The 25952-nt window shown below is 38.8% G+C and overlaps 1 protein-coding gene across 2 annotated transcripts in view; it reads right to left on the reverse strand.

The window, feature by feature from the left end:
• LOC127856981 (uncharacterized) overlaps positions 1-25952 on the reverse strand; it is a 50387-nt gene that overhangs the window by 13011 nt on the left and 11424 nt on the right. The window contains exons 9-15 of one of the 2 annotated variants that reach the window (XM_052393210.1): positions 25679-25822; positions 15578-15727; positions 14175-14296; positions 7860-7980; positions 7073-7183; positions 5125-5277; positions 917-1043 (exon numbers count right to left, since the gene is read on the reverse strand). In XM_052393210.1, the coding sequence (XP_052249170.1) occupies positions 917-1043; positions 5125-5277; positions 7073-7183; positions 7860-7980; positions 14175-14296; positions 15578-15727; positions 25679-25822 (928 nt within the window). Of the gene's footprint in view, positions 1-916; positions 1044-5124; positions 5278-7072; positions 7184-7859; positions 7981-14174; positions 14297-15571; positions 15728-25678; positions 25823-25952 lie in introns of both variants that reach the window. The other variant, XM_052393209.1, reaches the window with a different exon arrangement.

Genomic DNA, 25952 nt, shown 5'->3' on the forward strand with positions numbered 1-25952 from the left:
AAAGGCACAGTCTTGTTGTCCATGTGGGCATACTGACCTTGGCAAAGGGCACAGTCTTGTTGTCCATGTGGGCATACTGACCTTTGCAAAGGTCACAGTCTTGTTGTCCATGTGGGCATACTGATCTTGGCAAAAGGCACAGTCTTGTTTTCCATGTTGGCATACTGACCTTGGCAAAAGGCACAGTCTTGTTGTCCATGTGTGCATACTGACCTTGGCGAAGGGCACAGTCTTGTTGTCCATGTGGGCATACTGTCCTTGGCAAAGGGCACAGTCTTGTCCATGCAGGCATACTGACCTTGGCAAAGGTCACAGTCTTGTTGTCCATGTGGGCATACTAACATTGGCAAAGGACACAGTCTTGTTGTCTATGTGGGCATACTGACCTTGGCAAAGAGCACAGTCTTGTTGTCCATGTGGGCATACTGCCCTTGGTGAAGGGCACAGTCTTATTGTCCAAGTGAGCATACTTACATTGATGAAGGGCACAGTCTTGTTGTCCATGTGGGCTTACTTAACTTGGCAAAGGGCACAGTCTTGTTGCCCATGTGGGCATATTCATCTTGTTTAGAAGCACAGTCTTGTTGCCTAGGTAAGCATACTGACCTTGGTAATTGGCACAGTCTTTTTGTGTTTTTATGTGGGCATATTGACATTGGCAAAGGGTAGTGTCTTGTTCTCCATGAAGGAAAACTTACCTTGTTAATGGACAGTCTTGTTGTCCATGTGGGCATACTTACCTTTTTGAAGAGCACAGTCTTGTTGTCCATGTGGCAATACTGACCTTTGCAAATTGGTCAGTCTTGTTGCCCATGTGGGAATGCTTACCTTTTCAAAGGGCACAGTCTTGTTGTCCATGTGGGCATACTGACCTCAGCAAATGGCACAGTCTTGTTGTCCATGTGGGTACACTGACCTTGGCAAAGGGCACAGTCTTGTTGTCCATGTGGGCGTACGTCTGCAGCTTAGTAAGGGCCTCTTGGAGTTGGGGCTGATCAAACGAAGAGATGAGGGCCACAGTCTGATGCAGCAGCTCCTCATACCTAGAACACATATGAGCATGGGCTCTGTGAAAATGGGGTTTAATGAATGTGTGTTAAGTGTTGTCCCAAATTAGCCTGTGCAGTCCGTAGTCTCTTCAAAACAAAATCCATTAAGGCAGAAAGTGTCAAACCTGATAAGCCTGGGTGGAATACCCAGTCTAATCTGGGACAACAATAATGCACAATCATTAAACCCGGTTTAATCACAGAGAGGCTCATACCCAGGCAACATGCCTAGAACACATTCTTAAAACAGATACCTTGAACAAATATCTAGAACACAGGCTTAGAACACATACCTAGAACAAATGCCTAGAACACATACCTTGAACAATTACCTAGAATTCATGCCTAGAACGCATACAAAGAACACATTCTTTGAACAGATACCTTGAACGAATACCGAGAACACATACTTTGAACAAATTACTAGAATACATGCTTAGAACAAATATCATGAACAAATACCTAAAATACATACCTTGAACAAATACCTAGAATGCATGCCTAGAAAACATACCTTGAACAAATACCTAGAACACATGCCTTGAACAAATACCTTAAATAAATACCTAGAGCACATGCCTAGAAAACATACATTGAACAAATACCTTGAACAAATACCTAGAGCACATGCCTAGAAAACATACATTGAACAAATACCTAGAACACATGCCTTGAAGAAATACATAGAACACATACTAAAAACCGGAAAACCTTTAACAAATACCTAAAATACATGTCTAGAAAACATACCTTGAAAGTTGAAGAAATACATAAAACACATGCCTTGAACAAATACCTAGATCACATTTCTAGAACACATACCTAGATCATATAAATAGATCGCACTCTTATAAAACATACCTAGAACACACATCAAGAACACAATCATAGAACACATGTCTAAAACATATATCTTAAACAAATACCTTGAACACATACCTACTACACATATATTGAACATATGCCTAGAACACATAACTTGTACACATACATAGAACACATTCCTTGAAAACTTACATAGAACACATACCTAGTACAAAGACCAAGATCACATATGTAGAACACATTTATAACAAGACTGTTGCCAAGCAATATTGTCCCCTACCGGCTCCACCATTGTCAGAAATTCCACCATTGTCAGATTTTTTTTACATCTTTGTTGCCATTGGAATAGGAACAAAATGAAATGACGTGCAAAATGTCCATATTGCCATCTATCCATTTTTTAAGTTTCATGAAAAAATATTGAGAATTTTTAAAGTTATTGCAGGATCCAGAAAACCACCATTTTCAGCAGTATTTCTAGTCTATTTGTTTCCATAGCAACCAGAATTTTTGATGTAGGAACAAAATGAAATGACGTGCATAAGGTCCATATTGCCATCTATCCATGTTTCAAGTTTCATGAAAAGATATTAAGAACTTTAAAAGTTATCGCAGGATCCAGAAAAGTGTGACTGGCTGACAGACTGACAGACGGACAGAGCGCAAACCATAAGTCCCCTCCGGTGAAACCGGTAGGGGACAAAAAACATTCTCAGATCACATACCACAAACACATAGTTAGAACTCATAGCTACAACACATATCTTGAAAAGCTATCTAGAGCATGTAACTGGAATATACACCTAAAACCCAAACCTAGACCACATTCATAGAACACATAGCTATAACAAATACCAAGAACACATACCTAGAACAAACACATATAACACACACCTATTACACATACATTGAACATATGCCTAGAACAAATACCAAGAACACAGACCTAAACATATATCTAGATCATATAATTATAACAAATAAATAGAACACATTCCTAGAACACAAACCAAGAACATAAACTTAGAAAACATACCAACAACACATACCTAGATCATATCAATAGAACACATACATACAACACACACCAAGAACACATGCCTTAAATATATTCCTAGAAATAAATTTAGAGCACATTCAAAGAGCACATATCTAAAACAGAAAGCTAGAACTCATATATAGAACACACGTATAGAACACATACCATGGACCAGAACATAGAACACATACCTTAAAAGCAAGCCTATAACATATACTGAGAACACATTCCTAGAAAACATACCTAGAACTGATACCAAGATCACATAGCTAGAACACATACATATATAACACATATCTAGAGCACATGTATAGAACCCAAACCAAGAACACATAACTAGAACATATACCTAGAATACATAACAAGAACACATAATAAGAACATATACCTAGAACACATTCCTATAAAACATACCTAGAACACATTCCTATAAAACATACCTAGAAAACATTCCTATAAAACATACCTAGACTACAGAGCGAAAACACACGTATAGAACACATAATTAAAATAAATACCTAGGACCCAAACCTAGAACACATTCATAGACCATATAACTAAAACACATACCTAGAACAAGTACCACTAGAAGAAATATCTGATGTACATACATAGAACACGTATGTAGTGTAAATAATTGGAACAAATACTTAGAACACATACCTAGAACATATACTTAAATCACAGCCACAACAAGACAATTTTTTTTATTCTATAGCTGTAGCTTAATAAAGGCTACATCCCCTAAAACAATTTCTTTTAAGTGAGGCAGTTTTCCTCCCTTAACCTCAAATGAAAGATACCCTTTAAAACATAATTCTTAAATCAGTTACATCATATGAAAGCATTGATCACTAAATTGGATTTTGACAAAAGGTACTTTTGTGCTGACACCGCTGTTGCTTGTCAGATTTAGATGTGTTTGTTTAGCTTTTATGTGCATAAAACCCAATTTTTCCATATCATGGCTAAATTGAATAAACTACAAAAACTGCCTACCACTTGGATGGCTGGACATCACAGTTCTCTAGGTGTGTCTTACCACTATGATGGCTGGACATCAAAGTTCTCTAGATGTGTCTTACCACTTGAATGGCAGGACATCAAAGTTCTCCAGGTGTGTCTTACCACTTGGATGGCTGGACATAAAAGTTCTCCAGGTGTGTCTTACCACTTGAATGGCTGGACATCAAAGTTCTCCAGGTGTGTCTTACCACTTGGATGGCTGGACATCAAAGTTATCCAGGTGTGTCTTACCACTTGGATGGCTGGACATCAAAGTTCTCCAGGTGTGTCTTACCATTTGGATGGCTGGACATCAAAGTTCTCCAGGTGTGTCTTACCACTTAGATGGCTGGACATCAAAGTTCTCTAGGTGTGTCTTACCACTTGGATGGCTGGACATCAAAGTTCTCTAGGTGTGTCTTACAACTTGGATGACTGGACATCAAAGTTCTCTAGGTGTTTCTTACCACTTGCGTGGCTGGACATCAAAGTTCTCCATGTGTGTCTTACCTTTTAAGTGACTGGACATCAAAGCTTTCCTGGTGTGTCTTACCACTTGGATGGCTGGACATTAAAGTTCTTTAGGCGTGTCTTGCCACTTGAAAATCAAAGTTCTCAAGGTGTGTCTTACCACTTGGAAATTGAAGTCCTCAAGGTGTGTCTTACCACTTGGAAATCAAAGTACTCAAGGTGTGTCTTACCACTTGGAAATCAAAGTTCTTAAGGTGTTACTTACCACTTGGAAATTAAAGTTATCAAGGTGTGTCTTACCACTTGGATAGCTGGACATCAAAGTAATCTTTAGGTGTGTCTTACCACTTGGAAATCAAAGTTCTCAAGGTGTTACTTACCACTTGGAAATCAAAGTTATCAAGGTGTTTCTTACCACTTGGATGACTGGACATCAAATTTCTCGAGGCGTATCTTACCACTTGTATGGCTGGACATCAAAGTTATCAAGGTGTGTCTTACCACTTGGATGACTGGACATTAAAGTTCTCCAGGTGATTATTACTACTTGGATGGCTGGACAGCAAAGTTCTCGAGGTGTGTCTTACCACTTGGAAATCAAAGTTCTCGAGGTGTTACTTACCACTTGGAAATCAAAGTTATCAAGGTGTTTCTTACCACTTGGATGGATGGACATCAAAGTTCTTGAGGCGTGTCTTACCCCTTGGAAATCAAAATTCTCGAGGTGTTTCTTACCACTTGGATGGCTGGACATCAAAGTTCTCCAGGTGTGTCTTGTTCACATTATCCTTGACCTCCTGTATTCTCAGCATCTGCTCCTCAAAGATACAGCTGCGTTCCTCCGAGTTCAACGTGCTGAACTTTAGACGGAAGTTTGCCACACGCTCCCTGAAATCGATTAGAGGTTCCTGATTAGGCAGTTATTTTATTCCATCTTAAAAATTACAGAGCAAAACATTTAAAGGTTGCCAAGGTGTAATGGAAATGGTGTCCGACTAGCCACCGGGAAGTGTGATCCCCATTGTGGGAGCATTCTTTAGATTGCCCCCAATAAATACCAAGTACTAGTTCTACCCAGAAGATTCTAGAATTCCAATAAGCTCAAGTCTTTTGATGCCGGCGAGCTTAGGTTTCAAAAAACACAATTATGAGTGCCATAACAAATATGTGCCACATCTTACACTGAGCATCCTGATATTTCATTACTTGCATAATATTTTCAAGTTTGATAAATGATGCAAATAATTAAAATTAACTTAGCCATCCATTTTCCCAAACGACACTTTAATGAACCATTAAGGTACTCTTTAAGAAAAACTGTCACTCTAAAGTTATATTTCAAATATTTAAAACAATCGTTGCTTATTTTCCAGACATAAACTTATCTCTTTAAGTGATTACAATTTTGAAGGGCCAGTGTTAGTCATGGAAAGGTGAAATGGTAAAGTTTCAGTTAACAATTGGGTATCGATATAAAGTCCTAGCTTTTTGGAAAGTTGATGGTATTACACAAAGGTTTCAATATACTAAGAGCGAAATTGTTGAAATTCTTCATTGATGATATTTTTTTACTAAATATGTCAGCTATGATGAATGTTAAGGAATCTAATGCTGTAACAGCATATAAAAAGAATAAAAAAACGTGAGGGTTAACGGCCATAAGGCGCTTACTTGGGAACATAAGCAACTGCTCTGAGAAGGTAGCTTTCAAAATAGACAAATAAGGGAACTGCTCCATTACCTCGCAGCCATGTTTCTGAACAAACAACATTTTTTTTGGACTCAAAACTTGAAAAAAAAAATTGTTCTGAGAAAGTTCACAATGAGTGGGTCAAACTGTGACTTCGAGAGTGTTCAAATAGTTTTACTAGAGCTGCATAAGGGAAATTGTCCGGCCTTATGGCTGCAATATTTGTTTCAATAGACCGGAAACACATATTGCTGGTCTAAACAATTGTTGCAACAAATGTTCAGAGCAAGTTTCATGCACAAACAGATGTCACTTCTAGAGTGTTCACAAATTTGTCCTCTTGTTTGACCAAGTGACCTAGTTTTAAACTCATGCAATATCTTATTGGGAAAAATATTTTAATCCAAGTTTCACGAAGCTTGTGCAATAAATCTGGCCTCAAGAGTGTTCATTAGCTTTTAAATTAATTTGATCAAGAGACTCAGTTTGTTACACCAGGTGACCAAGTTTTCAACCTGGCCATGATATTATTGGAACAAATATTCTGACCAAGTTTAATGAAGATTGGGCAATAAATGTGGCCTCTAGATTTTCAACAAGCTTTTTCTTTCGTATGACCTACTGACCAAGTTTTTGACCCAACATGACCCAGTTTGAACACAGCATAGATGTAATTGAGACACATGTTCTGACCATGTTTCATGAACAGTAGTCAATAAAGACAGCCTCTTGAGTGTTCAAAAGGCATTAATATTAATGAAACATGACATACAAACTATAACGGACATTATAAAAAGCAATCACAAAATCTTGCCATGTGAACATTTTGTTAAGTTGAGCTAAAATGTGTTAACCATTTTACTACTAAAGTATGTAACTTAAAAGCTTCATTAGTATCATTACCCTTTAAGCTTAGTTTTGAGTCATGTATAATAAGAAATCTCAAACAACAAACAGATGCCTCAACATCTGAAGTCACATCACGTCCCCTACCTGACCATTTTTTCAATCTCAGCTGTGTTCTCCTTTTCCAGGTTTTTCCGTAATTTGTTCATGTTTTTCTTGAACCTCAGGATGGTTGTGTCGGGATTTAAAGTTTTATCTCTGAAATACATGTTTGAAATGACATCTAAATTGAGTCAGTATTTGTATAGCAATTAAGTATGGGAGTATTTGTATAAAGAACAACAACACAATTCGACTCCTTGAGTTGTCCAATATTGATTTAAGGAACAGAGGTAGGCGGTGTCCACTCATACCAATTTATGTTATAACATGCTGGATTGATTTGCAACTAAAATATTAAAACAAACAATATACAATGTATCACAATTTATCATGCCAATTTATAAGTTAATCAAACATACAGGAAAAGAGGCTGAAATTACCGATAAGGCGAAATAAGCAGTAAATAGCTGAGCAAGACGAAATTCTTGTTTTATTGCTATAGACAAAGTTAACCCATTTATGTCTAGTGGACTCTCCCATCCTTCTAAATTGGATCAATTAATTTCCAAAATAAAGGATGTCTAGTATGTTTATTTCTATTTTTAGAATATTTCTTACAGAAATTTCTTTAAGCAAACAGCGCAGACCCTGATGAGACATCGCATCATGCGGCGTATCATTTGGGTCTACGCTGTTTGCCAAGGCTTTTTTTTCTAGACCCTAGGCATAAATGGGTTAATGTTTCAAACCTGCCTATATGAAACCAAGAACCTGAAGAATCCCAAAGTGGGCCTGTGTGATTGTGCGTATTGTGATCACCACTATGACATACTTATTTTGTATGTTTGTGAAGACAGACTTCTCCTGCGCGACCTGCTGCCAGATGGGCAGTTTCTTCTTCTCAGTGGGGTGGCTGGGGCCATGCAAGGCTGCCAGGGACGGCTTCACCTCATCTTGTAAACAGTGGAAACAAATCTTGAAAGATTTCAATATTTTTAGCTCACCTGTCACAAAGTGACATGGTTAGCTTATGTGACCGTGTGATGTCCGGCGTCCGTATGTGCGTGCGTGCGTGTGTGAGTGCGTCCGTCAACAATTTGTTTGTGTAGACAGTAGAGGTCACAGTTTTCATCCAATCTTTATGAAATTTGGTCAGAATGTTTATGTTGATAAAATCTGGGTTGGAATTGTATTTGAGTCATCTGGGGTCAAAAACTAGGTCACTAGGTCAAAAACTAGGTCACATAATAGGTCAAATAATAGAAAAACCTTGTGTAGACAATAGAGGTCGCAGTTTTCATCCAATCTTTATGAAATTTGGTCAGAATGTTAATCTTGATGAAATCTGGGTTGGGATTGTATTTGGGTCATCTGAAATCAAAAACTAGGTCACTAGGTCAAAAACTAGGTCAAATAATAGAAAAAAACATTGTGTAGACAGTAGAGGTCACAGTTTTCATCCAATCTGTATGAAATTTGGTCAGAATGTTTATCTTGATAAACTTGGGTTGAGATTGTACTTGGGTCATCTGGGGTCAAAAACTAGGTCACTAGGTCAAAAACTAGGTCAAATAATATAAAAAACCTTGTGTAGACAGTAGAGGTCACAGTTTTTACCCAATCTTAATGAAATTTGGTCAGAATGTTTATCTTGATAAAATCTGGGTTGAGATTGTATTTGGGTCATCTCGGGTCAAAAACTAGGTCACTAGGTCAAAAACTAGGTCAAATAATAGAAAAACCTTGTGTAGACAACAAAGGTCGCAGTTTTCATCCAATCTTTATAAAAATTTGGTCAAAATGTTTATTTTGATGAAATCTGGGTTGGGATTGTATTTGGGTCATCTGAGGTCAAAAACTAGGTCACTAGGTCAAATAATAGAAAACCGTCAACAATTTGTTTGTGTAGAAAGAAGAGGTCACAGTTTTCATCCGATCTTGATGAAATTTGGTCAGAATGTTTATCTTGATGAAATCTGGGTTGGGATTGTATTTGGGTCATCTGGGGTAAAAGAATAGGTCACTAGGTAAAAAACTAGGTCACTAGGTCAAATAATAGAAAACCCTTGTATAGACAATAGAGGTCACAGTTTTAATCCAATCTTTATGAAATTTGTCAGAATGTTTATCTTTATGAAATCTGGGTTGGGATTGTATTTGGGTCATCTGGGGTCAAAAACTAGGTCACTAGGTCAAATAACAGAAAAACCTTGTGTAGACAATAGAGGTCACAGTTTTCATCCAATCTTTATAAAATTTGATCAGAATGTTTATCTTGATGAAATCTGGGTTGGGATTGTATTTGGGTCACCTGGGGTCAAAAACTAGGTCAAATAATAGAAAAACCTTGTGTAGACAATAGAGGTCACAGTTTTCATCTAATCTTTATGAAATTTGGTCAGAATGTTTATCTTGATGAAATCTAGGTTGGGATTGTATTTGGTTAGACAGGTGAGCAATTCAGGGCCATCATGGCCCTCTTGTTTTTATAACTAAATATAAGTATCAAAACTTTACAGAAATTATGTTGATTTAATGTAATTGACATGAAAATTTGTGGAATCATCAATTTGGGTATATTTTTTTATATTGAATTTGCAAACATCTATTTCGCGCCAAACACATTATTAAAAATAAAGTATGAATTTGTTTGTTTTTAGCTCATCTATTTTTTGAAAAAAAATTATGAGCTATTGTCATCACCTTGGCGTCGGCGTCTGCGTCCGGTTAAGTTTTGCGTTTAGGTCCACTTTTCTCAGAAAGTATCAATGCTATTGCATTCAAACTTGGTACACTTACTTACTATCATGAGGGGACTGGGCAGGCAAAGTTAGATAACTCTGGCGTGCATTTTGACTGAATTATGTGCCCTTTTTATACTTAGAAAATTGAAAATTTTGGTTAAGTTTTGCGTTTAGGTCCACTTTTTTCAGAAAGTATCAATGCTATTGCATTCAAACTTGGTACACTTACTTACTATCATGAGGGGACTGGGCAGGCAAAGTTAGATAACTCTGGCGTGCATTTGTACAGAATTATGTGCCCTTTTTATACTTAGAAAATTGAAAATTTTGGTTAAGTTTTGTGTTAAGGTCCATTTTATTCCTTAAGTATCAAAGCTATTGCTTTCATACTTGCAACACTTACTAACTACCGTAAGGGGACTGTGCAGGCAAAGTTATGTAACTCTGACTGGCATTTGGACGGAATTATGGGCCCTTTATACTTAGAAAATTGAAAGTTTGGTTAAGTTTTGTGTATTGGTCCACTTTACCCCTAAAGTATCATAGATATTGCTTTCATACTTGGAACACTCGCAAACTATCATAAGGGTACAGTAAAAGGACAAGTTGCATAACTCTGGATGTCATTTTTACGGAATTATGGCCCTTTTTTGACTTAGTAACTTTGAATATATGGTTAAATTTTGTGTTTCGATCCACTTTACTTCTAAAGTATCAAGGCTATTGCTTTCAAACTTCAAATACTTTCATGCTATCATGAGGTTACTGTACCTGGCAAGTTGAATTTTACCTTGACCTTTGAATGACCTTGACTCTCAAGGTCAAATTATTAAATTTCTCTAAAATTGCCATAACTTCTTTATTTATGATTAGATTTGATTGATACTTTGACAAAACTACTCTTACTTGACATACCACAATAGACTCCACCCAAACCATCGCCCGTGCCCCCCCCCCCCGTATTTTTTTTTTTTTTTTTTTTTAAGATCATCTCACAAATGACCACCACACCCTCACACTATACCCCCCTCACCCCCTCCCCATTTTTTTTTAAACGGTTAAAAAACAAAACTATTTATTTTGATTATTTTATGTTTGAAATACCGTCCATCCATCGCACCCAAGAATCCCCCCCCCACCCCCCCCCCCTCCCCCCACCCTAATCCCCCCCCCTTATTTTTTTTTTTTTTTTTTTAAGATCATCTCACAAATTACCACCACACCCTCACACTATAGCCCCCCACCTCCCCCCCCCCCCAATTTTTTTATGAAACGGTTAAAAAACACAAATATTTATTTTTATTATTTTATGTTTGAAATACCGTCCAACCATCGCACCCAAGAATCCCCCCCCCACCCCCCCCAACCCCCCCCCCGATTTTTTTACCCTTTTTTTCGCATTTTTGGAAGAAAATGTAATAAATGTCCACACCCCCACACAATGCACCGCTCTTCACTCCACCCCTCCCTCCTTTGTGATTGAAAATGAGAGTCCCTTCACCTTTAAAAAAGAAAATAGATGAGCGGTCTGCACCCGCAAGGCGGTGCTCTTGTTTTAATTCTTACAGTCACAGGTGCTCAGTTGATATTTGCTTTATCAAAACAACAAATTGTGTCAATGTCCCAGCAGTGCAAGAATTGTTTAACCTTCATTATTCAATCATAAAACCTAGATAATGATTTACAGTAACCTCAGACAAATGTATATATGAACTTTCCTACATGTTTTTAGCTCACCTGAGCGATAGCTCGGGGTGAGCTATTGTGATCACTCAGCGTCCGGCGTCCGTCCGTCTGTCTGTAAACAATTTGTAAACTTCTTCTTCTACTAAACCATTGAGCCAATTTCAACTAAATTTCATGTGGAGCATCCCTAGGTCATGGGACAAAAAAAATTGTTTAAAAAAATTTGATCACATAACCAAGATGGCCGCCATGACCATATATGGTAAAAACCTTAAAAAATCTTCTTGTCAGAAACAGCTCATCAGATTTTCAAAATTTTTTCACAGGGATGACCTTTGAAGGCTCCCCTGAAAAAGTTGTTCAAAGAAATTTGATTCGTCAAAAAACATGGCCGCAGGAGCTCGTTGAACTTTGCAAGTTTATTCGTTTTTGCCTATTTTGTGAAAACTTTCAAAAATCTTCCACATTTTTTGTCCAATCCTTTCCAAATTTGCACAGTGTCTTTATATCAATGAGGACACGAACCCTACAAAAAATTAGCATTATTGGTCCATGAAGTACAGAATTTCCTCCCCTTGAATTGAGAAAATGGTGTTTATGCAATAAAGTCCAAATTTTTCATCCAATTCTTTCCAAACTTGTAAGGATTTAGCATGGTTCAAACAAGGGAAACAACTACGGTTTATGCATGTTCTTTTATTACAGATTTGCCTCCCTTTAATTCATTCAAAATCTCATTTTACAGCAGAGATTCCAAATCTGACCTGTAAATGAGCCCCATATTTACTGCCAGTGCTAGGTTACCTTTTCCCATTTGATCATTCTTAAGTATTGGTCTTGTAATGTTGCTACTGCTTCTGCTACTGCTACTACTACTACTACTACTACTACTACTACTACTACTACTACTACTACTTCTACTACTACTACTACTACTACTACTTCTATTACTACTACTACCACTACTACTACTACTACTACTACTACTACTACTACTACTACTACTACTACTACTACTACTACTACTACTACTCTTCTACTACTATACTACTACTAGTACTACTACTACTACTACTACCCACACCACCACCACCACCAACGCCACCGCCACAACCACCACCACCACACCACCACCACCATGTCACTAGACTACTTCTTCTACTACTGCCACTACTACACTACTTTTACCCTACGACTACTCATACTACTACTACTACTACTTCTACCACTACTACTACTACTATACTACTACTTCTACTACTACTACTACTACTAACTCTACTACTACTCTACTACTACTACTACTACTTCTACTACTTACTACTACTTCTACTACTTCTAACTACTACTACTGACGACTATTACTACTACTTACTACTACTACTACTACAACTACTATTACTACACTACTACTACTACTACTAACTACTACTACTACATGACTACTACTACTACTACTGACTACATACTACAACCACCACGACCGACCACACCACCATCCACCACACAACCACCACAATTCACAGTGACAAAAAACGTATTCACACAATTGCTGCTACTACAACTTATAGCCCATATAGGGGGGCATGCATGTTTTACAAACAGCCCTTGTTTCTATGGGATTTTAACCACAACTGTTCATGTTTATCTCCGACACATATTTTTAGGTCACCTGTCATGAAGTGACACGGTGAGCTTATGTGATCGTGTGATGTCCGGCGTCCGTTGTGCGTGCCTGCGTGTGTCCGTGCGTCCGTCCGTCAACCATTTGTTTGTGTAGACAGTAGAGGTCGCAGTTTGCATCCAATCTTGATGAAATTTGGTCAAAATGTTTATCTTGATGAAATCCAGTTTGGGATTGTATTTGGGTCATCTGGGGTCAAAAAAGGGTCTAGGTCAAATAATAGAACAACCTTCTGTAGACAATAGAGGTCACAGTTTTCATCCAATCTTTATGAAATTTGGTCAGAATGTTTATCTTGATGAAATCTGGGTTGGGATTATATTTGGGTCATCTGGGGTCAAAAACTAGGTCACTAGGTCAAATAATAGAAAAACCTTGTGTAGACATTAGAGATCACAGTTTTCATCCAACCTTTATGAAATTTGGTCAGTATTCTTGATGAAATCTGGGTGGGATTGTATTTGGGTCATCTGGGGTAAAAATCTAGGTCAAATAAATAGAAAAACCTTGTTTTGACAATAGAGGTCACAGTTTTCATCCAATATTTATGAACTGTGGTCAGAATGTTTATCTTGATGAAATCTAGATTGGGATTGTATTTGGGTCATCTAGAGTCAGGAACTAGGTCACTAGGTCAAATCATAGAAAAACATTGTGTAGACAATAGAGGTCATAGTTTTCATCTGATCTTAATGAGTCATGTGAGCGATTCAGGGCCATCATGGCCCTCTTGTTATGTTATTTGTACTGATTCATCTTATTTTAGGAGAGAATCGTTTGGGTGAAATACACATGGGTTGTTCCGAGAAAAAGGGGCTTCATGCATGTGCACAAAGTTTCGTCACAGATTATCTTGTGCCGTCTGCACAGGCTTATCAGGTACGACATTTTCAGCTTTTATGGTATTTTTTGTTTAAAGGAAGTCTCTTCTTAGCGTAAATCCAGTTTAGATGGCAAGTGTCGTCCCTGATGAGCCTGTGGGGACTGCACAGTGAGCACTCTGAGTGGTAAATGGTTAAGTCTATTGCCTCACCCTTGCTGTGCTCTCTGTCTCTCTCAGCACCCTGAGACTCTAACATCTCCAGAATAGTGGCCCGGTCAGGGATCTGAGGCCCGGTCGAGGTCTGGGCATGACTAGGCAGCACACTGGCCCTCCTGACAACATACACAGCCTGCAGATTTCACTTCATGACTTTATGACTATTGACCCCAATCCTTATACAGCAAGACTGGGGTTGTTGAGTAAAGGAGCTCAGCCATGTACCAGACCAACCTATCTTAAAACATTCATGCCTGGTGGACTCTCCCATCCTTCTAAATTGGATCAATCTATTTTCAAAATTATGGATGTCTTGTTTATTTATTTCTATAATAAGAATATTAGACAAAGTTAACCCATTTATGCCTAGTGGACTCTCCCATCCTTCTAAATTGGATCAATTAATTTCCAAAATTAGGGATGTCTTGTATGTTTATTTCTATTTTTAGAATATTTCTTACAGAAATTCCTTTAAGCAAACAGCGCAGACCCTGATGAGACGCCGCATCATGAGGCGTCTCATCTGGGTCTATGTTGTTTGCCAAGGCTTTTTTTTTTAGAAGCTAGGCATAAATGGGTTAAGATTTCCCTTACTACTTCAGAATAATGACCCCAATCCTTACTCTATCGAAGAAAACGACTGGGCTTGTTGAGTAAAGTAAGCTCAGACATGTACCAGCACAGCTTTAATAATGACTATCACAACTGGTCACACTTCTTACTTAGTCAAACACTAAGACTGGAGTTATTAAATACAGGACCCTGACCCTGGCCGTACTTAACTTTTTTTATGACTTTATGACTCTTGACCCTAATACTTACTAAAAACTAAGACTGGGGTTGCTGAGTAAGGGGCTAAGACCAGGACTCGTGTTTACCAACCCATTTTTAGACTTAAGAATAAAATAGTAGACTTGAAACCAAGAAAAATGCGTTCAGTGTTTGAATATATACAGGCATCCATTGGCAATTATGTCATTAGCAAAATGTTCTAGATGAAGTATTATATTGATACAGGTGTTTAATGCCAAGTTTGACTCAATACTCAAGCAATTCTTCAATATATCAATTAAAATATATTCGTAATTCTTAGACTTAAGTCTTAAGTCACTCGTTGTGTGAATATGAGCCCTGTACCAGCCAAACTTAACTTAAGATTTCGTTTATGACTTCATGACTACTACCCCAAATTTGATTAAGACTGGGATTGTTAAGCAGAACAGCTGAGACTTATACCAGCATAACCTTTATTAAAATTTCTTTTATTAAATTCAACCCAAATCATTATAAAGTCTATTATTAAGACTTTGCTTGTTGAGCAAACAAACTTAAATCAGCATTGTACTAGGGCAAACACAATTAAGACTTTATTAATGAAAAGGGGCCCAAACCTGTACCAGCGCATGAACTTGCTTATGATGCCAATCTGGAAGTGCAGGCTGCCGTGGGCGTCTTTGTACTCCTCAGACTGTACGTTCAGGAAGTCCTCCCACGTCTCCAGGCCACGCATGTCTGACACCGGCATGGGGCCAGCCATACGAGAACGCCTAAACAAAGAGGCTGATTTAAAAAGCAAATTTTATTGTTTTGCTCTAATTTTGTTCAAATAAATATTTTTCTAACAAATTTCAGGGCTAAGGCATCTTGGGGATTTAATTAAAAAATGTTGTCAGTAAAATTTGCTTTTAATAAGTTTGTGTTGAGTGAATAAGATTATTTCATGTAAACAATGCTTTAAATAATCTTTACATGATATGATGATGTTAAAGGGCATTGATAAGATTGCTACTTATTTTTTAGCTGAAATACAACCCTTGGATTTAACCCTTTTCCACCCAGAAGCAAAGTGAAAACGGCTATATGCAACCAGCATAAAACCAGTAGAGCCTGTACGTAACTTGCAGTCTGTTCGGGTTTTATGCTGTTTGCTTCTCATCAGTAACTTAGAGTAGGAAACGAAGCCTTTAAGACTCTAATATAGTCAGAAAAGTGAAGAATTTAAAGGTACAGTCTAACCTGTCAATAAAGACCATTCAAGGGATTTTGTTGATGTGGTCTTTGTTCACAGGTGGTCTTTATTCCCAGGGTGGATTGAAACTTTGCAAAATATGCTAGTAGTTTTTTAACAGGTACCGTATTTATGTATGTGCTCTTTTGTTTAAATGTTCGAAAACTTATGCAGTGTATAATGAAATAAAGGATTGAATACACAGTTTTGTTTTTATATTTATTGTTTCCATTCGCTTATGTTTTTATTATATATTTCATTAATCATATACATGTATAAATAACTATTGACATACAAGTATATACACATGCAATTCAGAATGTTTTGGATTTGATTTTTGCCTACACCAAGATCACTAGCCACTTGTCTTCAACTGTGTCCTTTACCTAACAAACTAATGACCTTAACGCGTTCTTCCAACGTCAAGAACTTACGCTTGGAAGCCATGATGGTTAACTTGAACTGACAATTTACTTATCTACATACAATCTATGAACGTCTTTTTACGGAGAAATTTAAGTAGGGAATGACCATCAAAATGTTTGTATTTAAGGCATCGTAATTGATATGAAACCGTTAATTTCCGCAATGAGTTGATGAAAGCCCCAAACCTGTCTTTTATATTTTCGGCAATGAGTAAATTAATCGCGAGTCACTTAAATACAAAGGCAATTTTTTACACTTTTGACAAACTGTCAAATGCATAAAAGAGCAGGCGACTACCAATTAGCAATGCGTGTTAAATAAACAAACAACTGCTATCAAGTGCAATTAACTGTCACTTGCCAATATCTCCATAGCGACCGACGAGTCCACTGGTAAGATGTGTATCACGTGACTTCATAGCAACATGGCAGCCATTTTGTTTTTTTAAAGTTGCGAAATCGTTGATTTCCATGATTGCAGTGGTTGTTGTAAGCTATCAAAATGGACTTTTGGGAATGTAAAAGGGCGGTCTTTGGTCTTTGTTCGCAGGTGGGCTTTATTTGCAGGTTCAATATATAGTGAAATCGTTCGGGAGGAAATTGGTGTGGTCGTTATTGACTGTTGGTTGCTTTTAACAGGCGGTCGCTCGGGCAGGTCGGACTGTATTATTAAATTCTTAAAACTGTGTGTCTAAGTGGTAAAGGGTTTAAGAACAGTTGCATGCTTCTTTGCAGAGTCTGTTTAGTTAACACTATATGTTTTATGACAACGGCATTGTCAGTGATGGGGCAGCACCAAAGTATATTAAGAGCACTTGTTCACAAAATCTAATATTTCCTGTCTTTTTTGAGTGATAACAGTTTCCTGATTTCATTTAGATGGCAGAGTTTAGTTATTGTCTGCACATTAAGCCTCATGCTTCTTTTTTACACTGGATACAAGTCCAATAACTTTTATGGCAATCATGCCAAAACAGGTACGACAAAACTTGTGAAAAATGCATGTGCATATACATTCAAAAAAACAAGTTGTGTTTGTAAAACATGTTTGCTTCCTTCCCAAGCGTATATGAATTTCAATAATTTCAATACACCAAGTCAAAAATCAGCCAGCAATAAAAGTCAAACCATGTGTAACAAGCAAATTCGTTGAATTGATATCCCCCGCCAATATGCTTCTGGACACTCGTACCAAGTTTCAATGAAATCCGCCAAAGCACTTCCAAGATATGGCTCAGGACACACAAAAAACATTTTTGCAAGATACAAAGGGCCATTACTCTGTTATTAACAGATGGTGTACAATGCCATTTGGCATGCATCATTCTATTATCCATATATATACTCATACCAAGTTTCAATGAAATACACCAAAGCACTTCAAAGATATGGCTCCGGATGGACGGACAGACGGACGGACAGACAACGCCAAAACAATATCCCTCTGCCGATGGTGGGGATAATAAAACTGGGTGAAACAGGAGTTTTGCAAACACGATGTCATAAAGTGATTAATGACTTAACGCATGACAGAACTTAAATATATTAAGAGTGTTCAGTGGCCAAATTTTTAAATGGGGTTTTATTGGTATGAAGCTTCTACTAAAAGAATGGTTATTCTGGGTATAAGTGGTTAGTGGAACTCAAACTGACTATGTACCTATTGAATTTCATGTTACAAGCCCTCGTTACCTTGACCTACAACCTGCTAACAAATAATAGATAGGTGTCTTCTTTTCTTCCCAAGTATCATGCAGAGTGGGGGGGGGGATTATAATGTATCAAGGGATTTTTGGTTAGTTTAAACATTGAAATGAACTGCGCTATGGAAAAAAAGGGTTTCCGTTTAACCTGGATTATTGCTAAGAAGAGAATTCCTTAAAACGAAAAATAAAAAAAGGGAAAGGCGTGGTCCCTGGTCAGTCTAATGCATAAGCCATAACAAAAGCTGTGTGTTAGACACAATGCCCCCTACTGTACTGCTTTGATTCAGGGTTCCCAGCTTTTTGTATGAACAAAATTCCCTGATTATTCCCTGATTTTTCTCTGACAGGGTTCGACACTAAGGCACGTCCGACAGACATTGTCTAGTAAGATCGGAGGTCGGGCTAGTAAAGCTGTGGGCTTGCTTGTCCGACTGGTCGTACATAACAAATATATACTGATTCATATAACTATACCTAACCGAAAACCTTTTTCTTTTAATGTGTAAAATAACTCTCGTATCCGTTATTTACATCAGAACAAAACTAGCGTATATAAATAAACGCGGAGAATTCACATGCTTCATCGCTATTTTTAGACGCGAAGGAGAGCTTCCCACAGAAATTGCTTGTTTCCATTGGTCAAGTTGTCATGAATATTAATGATTTTCTGAAGTGTCTTAGAACTTTACATCATGTTTTTACGACTTCTATTGACAATCGGTATCATCAATGTAAACATTTTGGCGTAGCAGACGAGAGAATGTTATTTAAAGAATGGCTTTGTTCAAGATTGAATTTTCATCCGACAAATAAGTTAATAAAGAAGAATCCGACGGTAAAACTGACACAGATTATGCTGGAAAAAGGGCCTTGGAGCTGTGGTTGCATGGAGCACAGCGGTCAAGGAGGCCAGAATTTGATGACCTTGAATAAATGTCACCTGCTGTACAGACATCATTTATTTGACTGGTGATAAACAGTGAAATTATAACAAACAATTTATGTTGTTAAATAGTTTTATTTTATTTTTTACTCTTTGCATCAAAATGACTTTCTTGTGTTCACTAATTATTTACTGATAAATAATTGATTAAACAGTCACACGACACAATTGTGTTTATTTGTTATGTCATTTATGGTCTAGTAGACGTCATATTCGGGCTAGTACATTTTAAGAGGAGCTGGTCCGATGGTCTGGCTGTAAAAAAAGTTAATGTCGAACCCTGTCTGATAGAGAATACAAATTCCAGGATAATAATTTCGACCTATTTCTTGTTTTAGACACCTTAATAAATAGCATTTGCAGACAATGACATGTATTATATAGGTATTTATTTATTTATACACAAGCTACATGTTTACTACAAAGCCACCATATCCATGCAGAGGAATCGATTTGCTGTTTTAATTGTATGGACTTTTCAACACAAGTTGGGAAAGTCTGAGCAAACAAAATTCCCTGATTTTTCCCTAATTTCAGGAACTTTTCCCAAATTGCCTGACTTTTCCCTGACTGGAAAAAGTCTTTTTCCAGGTTTTCCCTGTGTTAAGTATTTGCGACGTCAACGTATTTTGCCGCAATTATGTATGTTTTACGTTGACGTCATCATCATAATTGTTGTTTACTTTTATCAGACCTTATTAAAAGGATCGAACCAAACAGACATGTTCTAGTTCATAAGCGAAGTACCACTACTACATTAAAATTGGTGCCGTGACAAAACAATACAGTGAATCTTCAAAAATAACATTCGATTCGAGAACGACACCGAGGAGAAATTCAGCATCATTTGCAGAATATTGAAGATGCGAAGTCGGCTTCGACGCTGATAGAGTTTTCTACCATTCTGGAAGCATTGGAGACGAAAATGAAGATTTTAGAATCAATCAATGAGAAGATCCTCTCTAAAACAGAAGTCGACGGTATTCAAGAAGAGATGCTAACGACGGAACAATACACTATTGACATCGAAATCAAATTTCGAAAATTTAAAGCCATCCTTGGACAACAGACTCAGCCTAAAGTACAAGCACCTCCGCCGTTATCGCTACGAGAAACAGCATCGATCCAAGAGAATAACCAACAAGAGGAGCAGCCTTGTCCGTGGTTCAGCCAGTCAACGGAGCAGCTTCGTCCGCGGTTCAGTCAGTCAACTTCCGCTGGGACACAGATTAACGCGAACACTCTTCCGGCGACCAGCAGTGTTGTAAGTAATGACTTACATTCGCATAGGACTCCCTAAATTAACATTACCTTCATTTGACGGAGACATACTGAAATGGCAGACGTTTTGGGATTGCTTTGAATCAGGAGCAATTTGGTAGCCCGCATCGCATTGTACACGCCAATATGCAAGCGCTGATCCAGTTACCGGCTCCGTGCAACACGTTGAATAGCATGCGTAACTTTCATGACAAAATGGAAACTTACATACGAGGCCTCGAGTCACTAGGTCAGCATCAAGACGGATACGGAAGTCTTTTGGTATCAGTCATTTTAGATAAGATGCCGTCGGAAGTAAGAAAGAGTCTTGCAAGAGAACACGGAGATTTAAACTGGCAATTGGGAGATCTACGACACGCATTGAATCGGAAACTGAATATCATGGAGGCTGGAAGTGCGTGTAATATACAGGAAATGACGGAGTTTATCAGCACAGCATCATTCTACGCTGGGTCAAACCCGAATGATTAACGCCAAAGACATCAAAACGTAAGTCAAACTTCGATTTCTTATGATGTGAAATGTGTGTTCTGTGGTGGAAATCATAAACATCAGGACTGTGTGAGTGTTCCTGACATTAAATCAAGATATGAACAAGTGAAACAGAAGCGACTCTATTTTAACTGTCTCGGACTACATCAGGTTTCAAAGTGCACATCTCGAAAACGTTGTCAAGTGTGTAAGAAAAAATACCAAATGAGTATATGCAATAACTTGAATGCCCAGAAACACAGGCAAGAACCGGAAGTGTTGCCAACCAGACCGGAAACAGCTGTTCTCCATTCATCATCACAGAGACATAAACAGGGCGTTCTTTTGAAGACAGCAATTAGTTCTGTGTACTCTGGTCGACGCATGCATACTGTTCGATGAAGGAGCACACAATTCGTTCATTTCTGAAGCGCTTGCACGTGAACTTGAAGTGAAGCAAAATGGAACGGAGACCATTCAACTGGCAGCTTTCAGCGACAAGAAAGATCGGATTTTGCACTTGGAAACAGCTACCATCAATCTGATCTCTGACCGGAAGGAGCGTATACTGATTAATGTGCTGATTGTTCCAATCATATCTACCCAGATCAGCACGCGTTGTCATCACACGGCTGAATGTTTGCCCTATCTCAGAAAGTTGAAACTTTCCCATTCAGTAACTGAACGTGAAGATTTCCACATTTCATTGCTGATAGGCGCTGACCACTACTGGTACATAATCAAAGACAAAGTAATTCGAGGAAAGGTCCCTACTGCAGTAAGGTCGAAAATAGGATACCTGTTATCTGGATCAGTCGACGCAGGCGAAAAAAGTTTGTCACGTTTTCAACGTAATTACTTCGCGTGCAAACGAAGCAAGTTTACTTGAACGATTTTGGTCTTTAGAAAGCCTGGGGATCATTCCACCAATAGATGAGCCAGAGAAAACGAGACCGCTTAAATACTTATCAACAGACGTCCATCAAATACTCTGATAACCAATACACAGCGTCTCTACCGTGGAAAAATGACCATGAGCCATTACCATCAAACTACTACGTAGCTAAAGAAAGAACAGAGAGTACGATTTGAAGGTTAAGCCGGAAACCAGAAATGCTTCAGAAATATAGCGACATCATTGCCGAACAACAGGAAAGAGGATTTATTGAACAAATAGACGAAAGCGCACCATCTTCTTCAATCGTTCATTACATTCCTCACCACCCAGTCATGAAAGAGTCTTCAACAACGCCCATTTGTATTGTTTACGATTGCAGCTGTAAACAGTCCCCCGACCAGCCGAGCCTTAATGACTGCCTAGAGTCAACACCTCCTGTACTCAACAACTTGACATCAATTTTACTGCGATTTCGCCTACATAGATATGCAGTCAGCACAGATATCGAAAAAGCGTTTTTGCATGTGGGCTTGCATGAAAATGATTGCGATGCTACACGATTCCTGTGGTTGAGTAACCCGAGCGATCCAGAGTCCCCTTTAAGCAGCTACCGCTTCAAAACTGTATTATTTGGCGCGACGTGATCACCCTTCATACTGAAAGCGACACTTCTCAAACATCTAGACGAGAACAAGACCAATCCTGCATCACACACTTTGAGAGAAGATTTTTATGTTGACAATGTCCTATCGAGCTTTAGTCAACAATCTGAACTTGTCAACTACTTCCGAAATGCCCGAGCTTTGATGAATAGGGCCAGTTTGAATCTGCTGTCGTGGACATCCAACAGTAAAACCCTAATAGAAATCGCCACAACAGAAGGTGTGCTCGATGCAGATGAGGTGACAAAAGTACTTGGCATGCGCTGGACACCGGGAGAAGATACCATGTCATTCATGCATCGTGAAATACCAACGTTGCACAAGTTGACCAAGCAAGATATCCTACAATACTCATCACAGATCTACGATCCACTTGGGTTATTAAGTCCTGTAACTGTGAGAGCCATGCTTCTGCTTCAAAAACTTTGGAGAGACAAGGTCGATCGGGATGTGCCGCTTCCATTGTATACTGTCACCAACTTTTCATTTTCAAGGCAGTACTGCAGTTCAAGTTCCAAGATGTGATTCCATGTTTTCGTTGATGCTAGTAATCGATCATACGGGGCAGCAGCGTACATTATCAGCGAAACGGAAGCCAGCCTTGCTATGGCGAAAAACAGAATTGCACCAGTAAAGAAAAATGACTCTACCGCAACTTGAACTGATGGCCGCTTTGATTGGTGCTCGACTCGCGACACACTTGCGGAAAGCCCTCAATATTTGCGATATAACACTCTGGTCAGACAGCCAAATTGTATTAAATTGGTTGTCAACATCGGAGCCATTCAATCGATTTGTGAAAAACAGAGTTCAAGAAATACATTTGCTGACAGAAGACTATACATGGAAATATTGTCAACCTGACGACAACCCCGCCGACCTTCTAACCCGCGGCATCCCTGCATCACAGTTTACAAACAACACACTCTGGAACAACGGACCATCTTGGATCACGCGTAAGGATAAATGGCCAGTATGGAAACGACAACCATGTGACCCTTTGCCTCTAGAAGAAGACAACAAACACCAGTCAGCAAGGACGTTCAATTCACTTGAGCTGTCAATCACAAGAAGGAATGGAAAAAGTGATAATCATAGAGAAGTATAGCAAATATTCAACTTTGCTTCGCGTCACAGCCTATGTACGTCGATTTATTTCAAACTGTAGACAATCAAGTACAAAAATCACTGGCGTATTAACATCGACGGAAATTGAAGTCGCCGAACAAAGATGGTTGTTAGCCTGCCAGGGGTCATCATTTGTTGAGGAAATAACAAGTTTGAAATCTAAGACTCCCAATCGACATCCTCTTGTAAGACAGCTGAGGTTGTTCGTAGACAATACAGGGATTATTTGATGCGGCGGCCGTATTCACAAGGCATCTGTTGCTGACGTCACCAGATTCCCATACCTTTTACCAAGACAGCATAAACTCACGAATCTAATAGTGCAGGATTCCCATGAAAATCAGTTACACGCCGGGACAAACACAACGGCCACGCAGATAAGACAAAAGTACTGGATTCCTGCCATACGACAGTGTGTTCGTTCGGTTCTGCGAAAATGTGTTATATGCAAACGCGTTCAAGTCAAATCCTACAAGCCTGTGGAGTCCCCACCATTACCAAAGTACAGAATTGAAGAGTCTTCGCCATTTAGCCTGACGGGTGTAGATTTAACAGGTGCCCTTAACGTCAGAGATCGAACCGGATGCCAAACGAAAGTATATATCTGCTTATTTACTTGTGCCAGCACCAGGGCCATTCACCTTCAGATTGTTCAGGATCTCTCACAAGATTCCTTCATGCAAGCATTCTGAAGATGTCCGATAATGCAACCAACTTCCTGGGCGCGTCACATCAGCTCAGGCGTCTATTCGAGTCAGCTGCAGTCAAGGAGCTCCTCAGCCATAAAGGGACAGAATGGCACTTCATTCCGAAACGCGCACCGTGGTATGGAGGATGGTGGGAGCGCCTTATTGGACTGACGAAATCTGCGCTCAAAAAAGTGCTTGGTCGCTCACTCGTCAATATGGAAACATTGCATATGGTTGTGACCGAAATAGAAGCCATGTTGAACGACAGACCGTTAACACAGCTATCCTCATGCAGCAATTATTTGGTACCTCTAACACCATCGCACCTTGTTTACGGTCGGAGAATAACGTCGCTTCCATACAAGTACATAGCGATAGATACCGAAATTCAAGTTGAAAAGAAAATGGCAGTTTATACCGTAAACGTGTAAAGCAGCAAAACAAAGTCCTTAATCAGTTTTGGAAACGCTGGCGAACAGGGTACCTCACTGCTCTACGCGAATCTCACAAACTCACTGGGACGACATTGCAGAGTATTGCTGTGGGAGATGTGGTGAAGATACACGACGAATGTCCCCGCAGCGAGTGGAAACTGGGAGTCGTACAGGAGCTCATCACTGGAAGAGATGGTCTAACACGAGCTGCACATGTCAGAACCACACAGAGAGTCACGACAAGGCCTATTGTGAAGCTCTATCCGTTGGAGGTTATAAGTGACAATGAACACTAAATAGACATCAATGTATAGACAAACTATGTGTATTAGTGACATTATTTAATTGTGATTGAATTCTTTTAGCGGCCCCCAGAATGTTAAGTATTTGCGACGTCAATGTATTTTGCCGCAATAATGTATGTTTTACGTTGACATCGTCATCATTATTGTTGTTTAATTTTATCAGACTTTATTAAAGGACTGAACCAAACAGACATGTTCTAGTTCATAAGCAAAGAACCACTACCACATTAAAACCTTGATTTCCAGGTTGGCTGAGAACCCGGTTGAAGCCATATAATTAACCTTTGACCATGAATGATGACCTTGACCTTTCACCACTCAAAATGTGCAGCTCCATGAGATACACATGCAAGCCAAATATCAAGTTGCTATCTTCAATATTGTAAAAGTTATTACCAAGGTTAATGTTTTGGGACACACACACAGACAAACACATACAATGACAGACAGACAGGCCAAAAACAATTTACCCAGGATCATTTTATCCAGGGGCATAAAAACCCGTTTTCCAAGTGAAAATCTTGAATGCCATATTTCTGATTAATTACCTTCTTCCAAAGCCCTTGCCCATATCTAGTGGATTAGCCCGCCTGCTGGCTCCCACAATCGACTGTCTGGTGGTTCCCCGCTCGCTAGTATTGCTCTCGTTGTCCACGTCTACGACTGAGGTTCGCTGCCTGATTGCTCTTGGGCTGAATTCAGGTATACTGGTTACACTTTGCAGTTCTTTATGACTGCATACTTTTATTTTCTTCGTAAAAAACTTTACATACAGAGTCATTTAACAGTTTATTAAATGGAAGAATAATTGCAAATTTAGAC

This window comes from Dreissena polymorpha, chromosome 14 (genome assembly GCF_020536995.1).
Source record: "Dreissena polymorpha isolate Duluth1 chromosome 14, UMN_Dpol_1.0, whole genome shotgun sequence".
In the NCBI taxonomy this organism is placed as follows: domain Eukaryota; kingdom Metazoa; phylum Mollusca; class Bivalvia; order Myida; family Dreissenidae; genus Dreissena; species Dreissena polymorpha.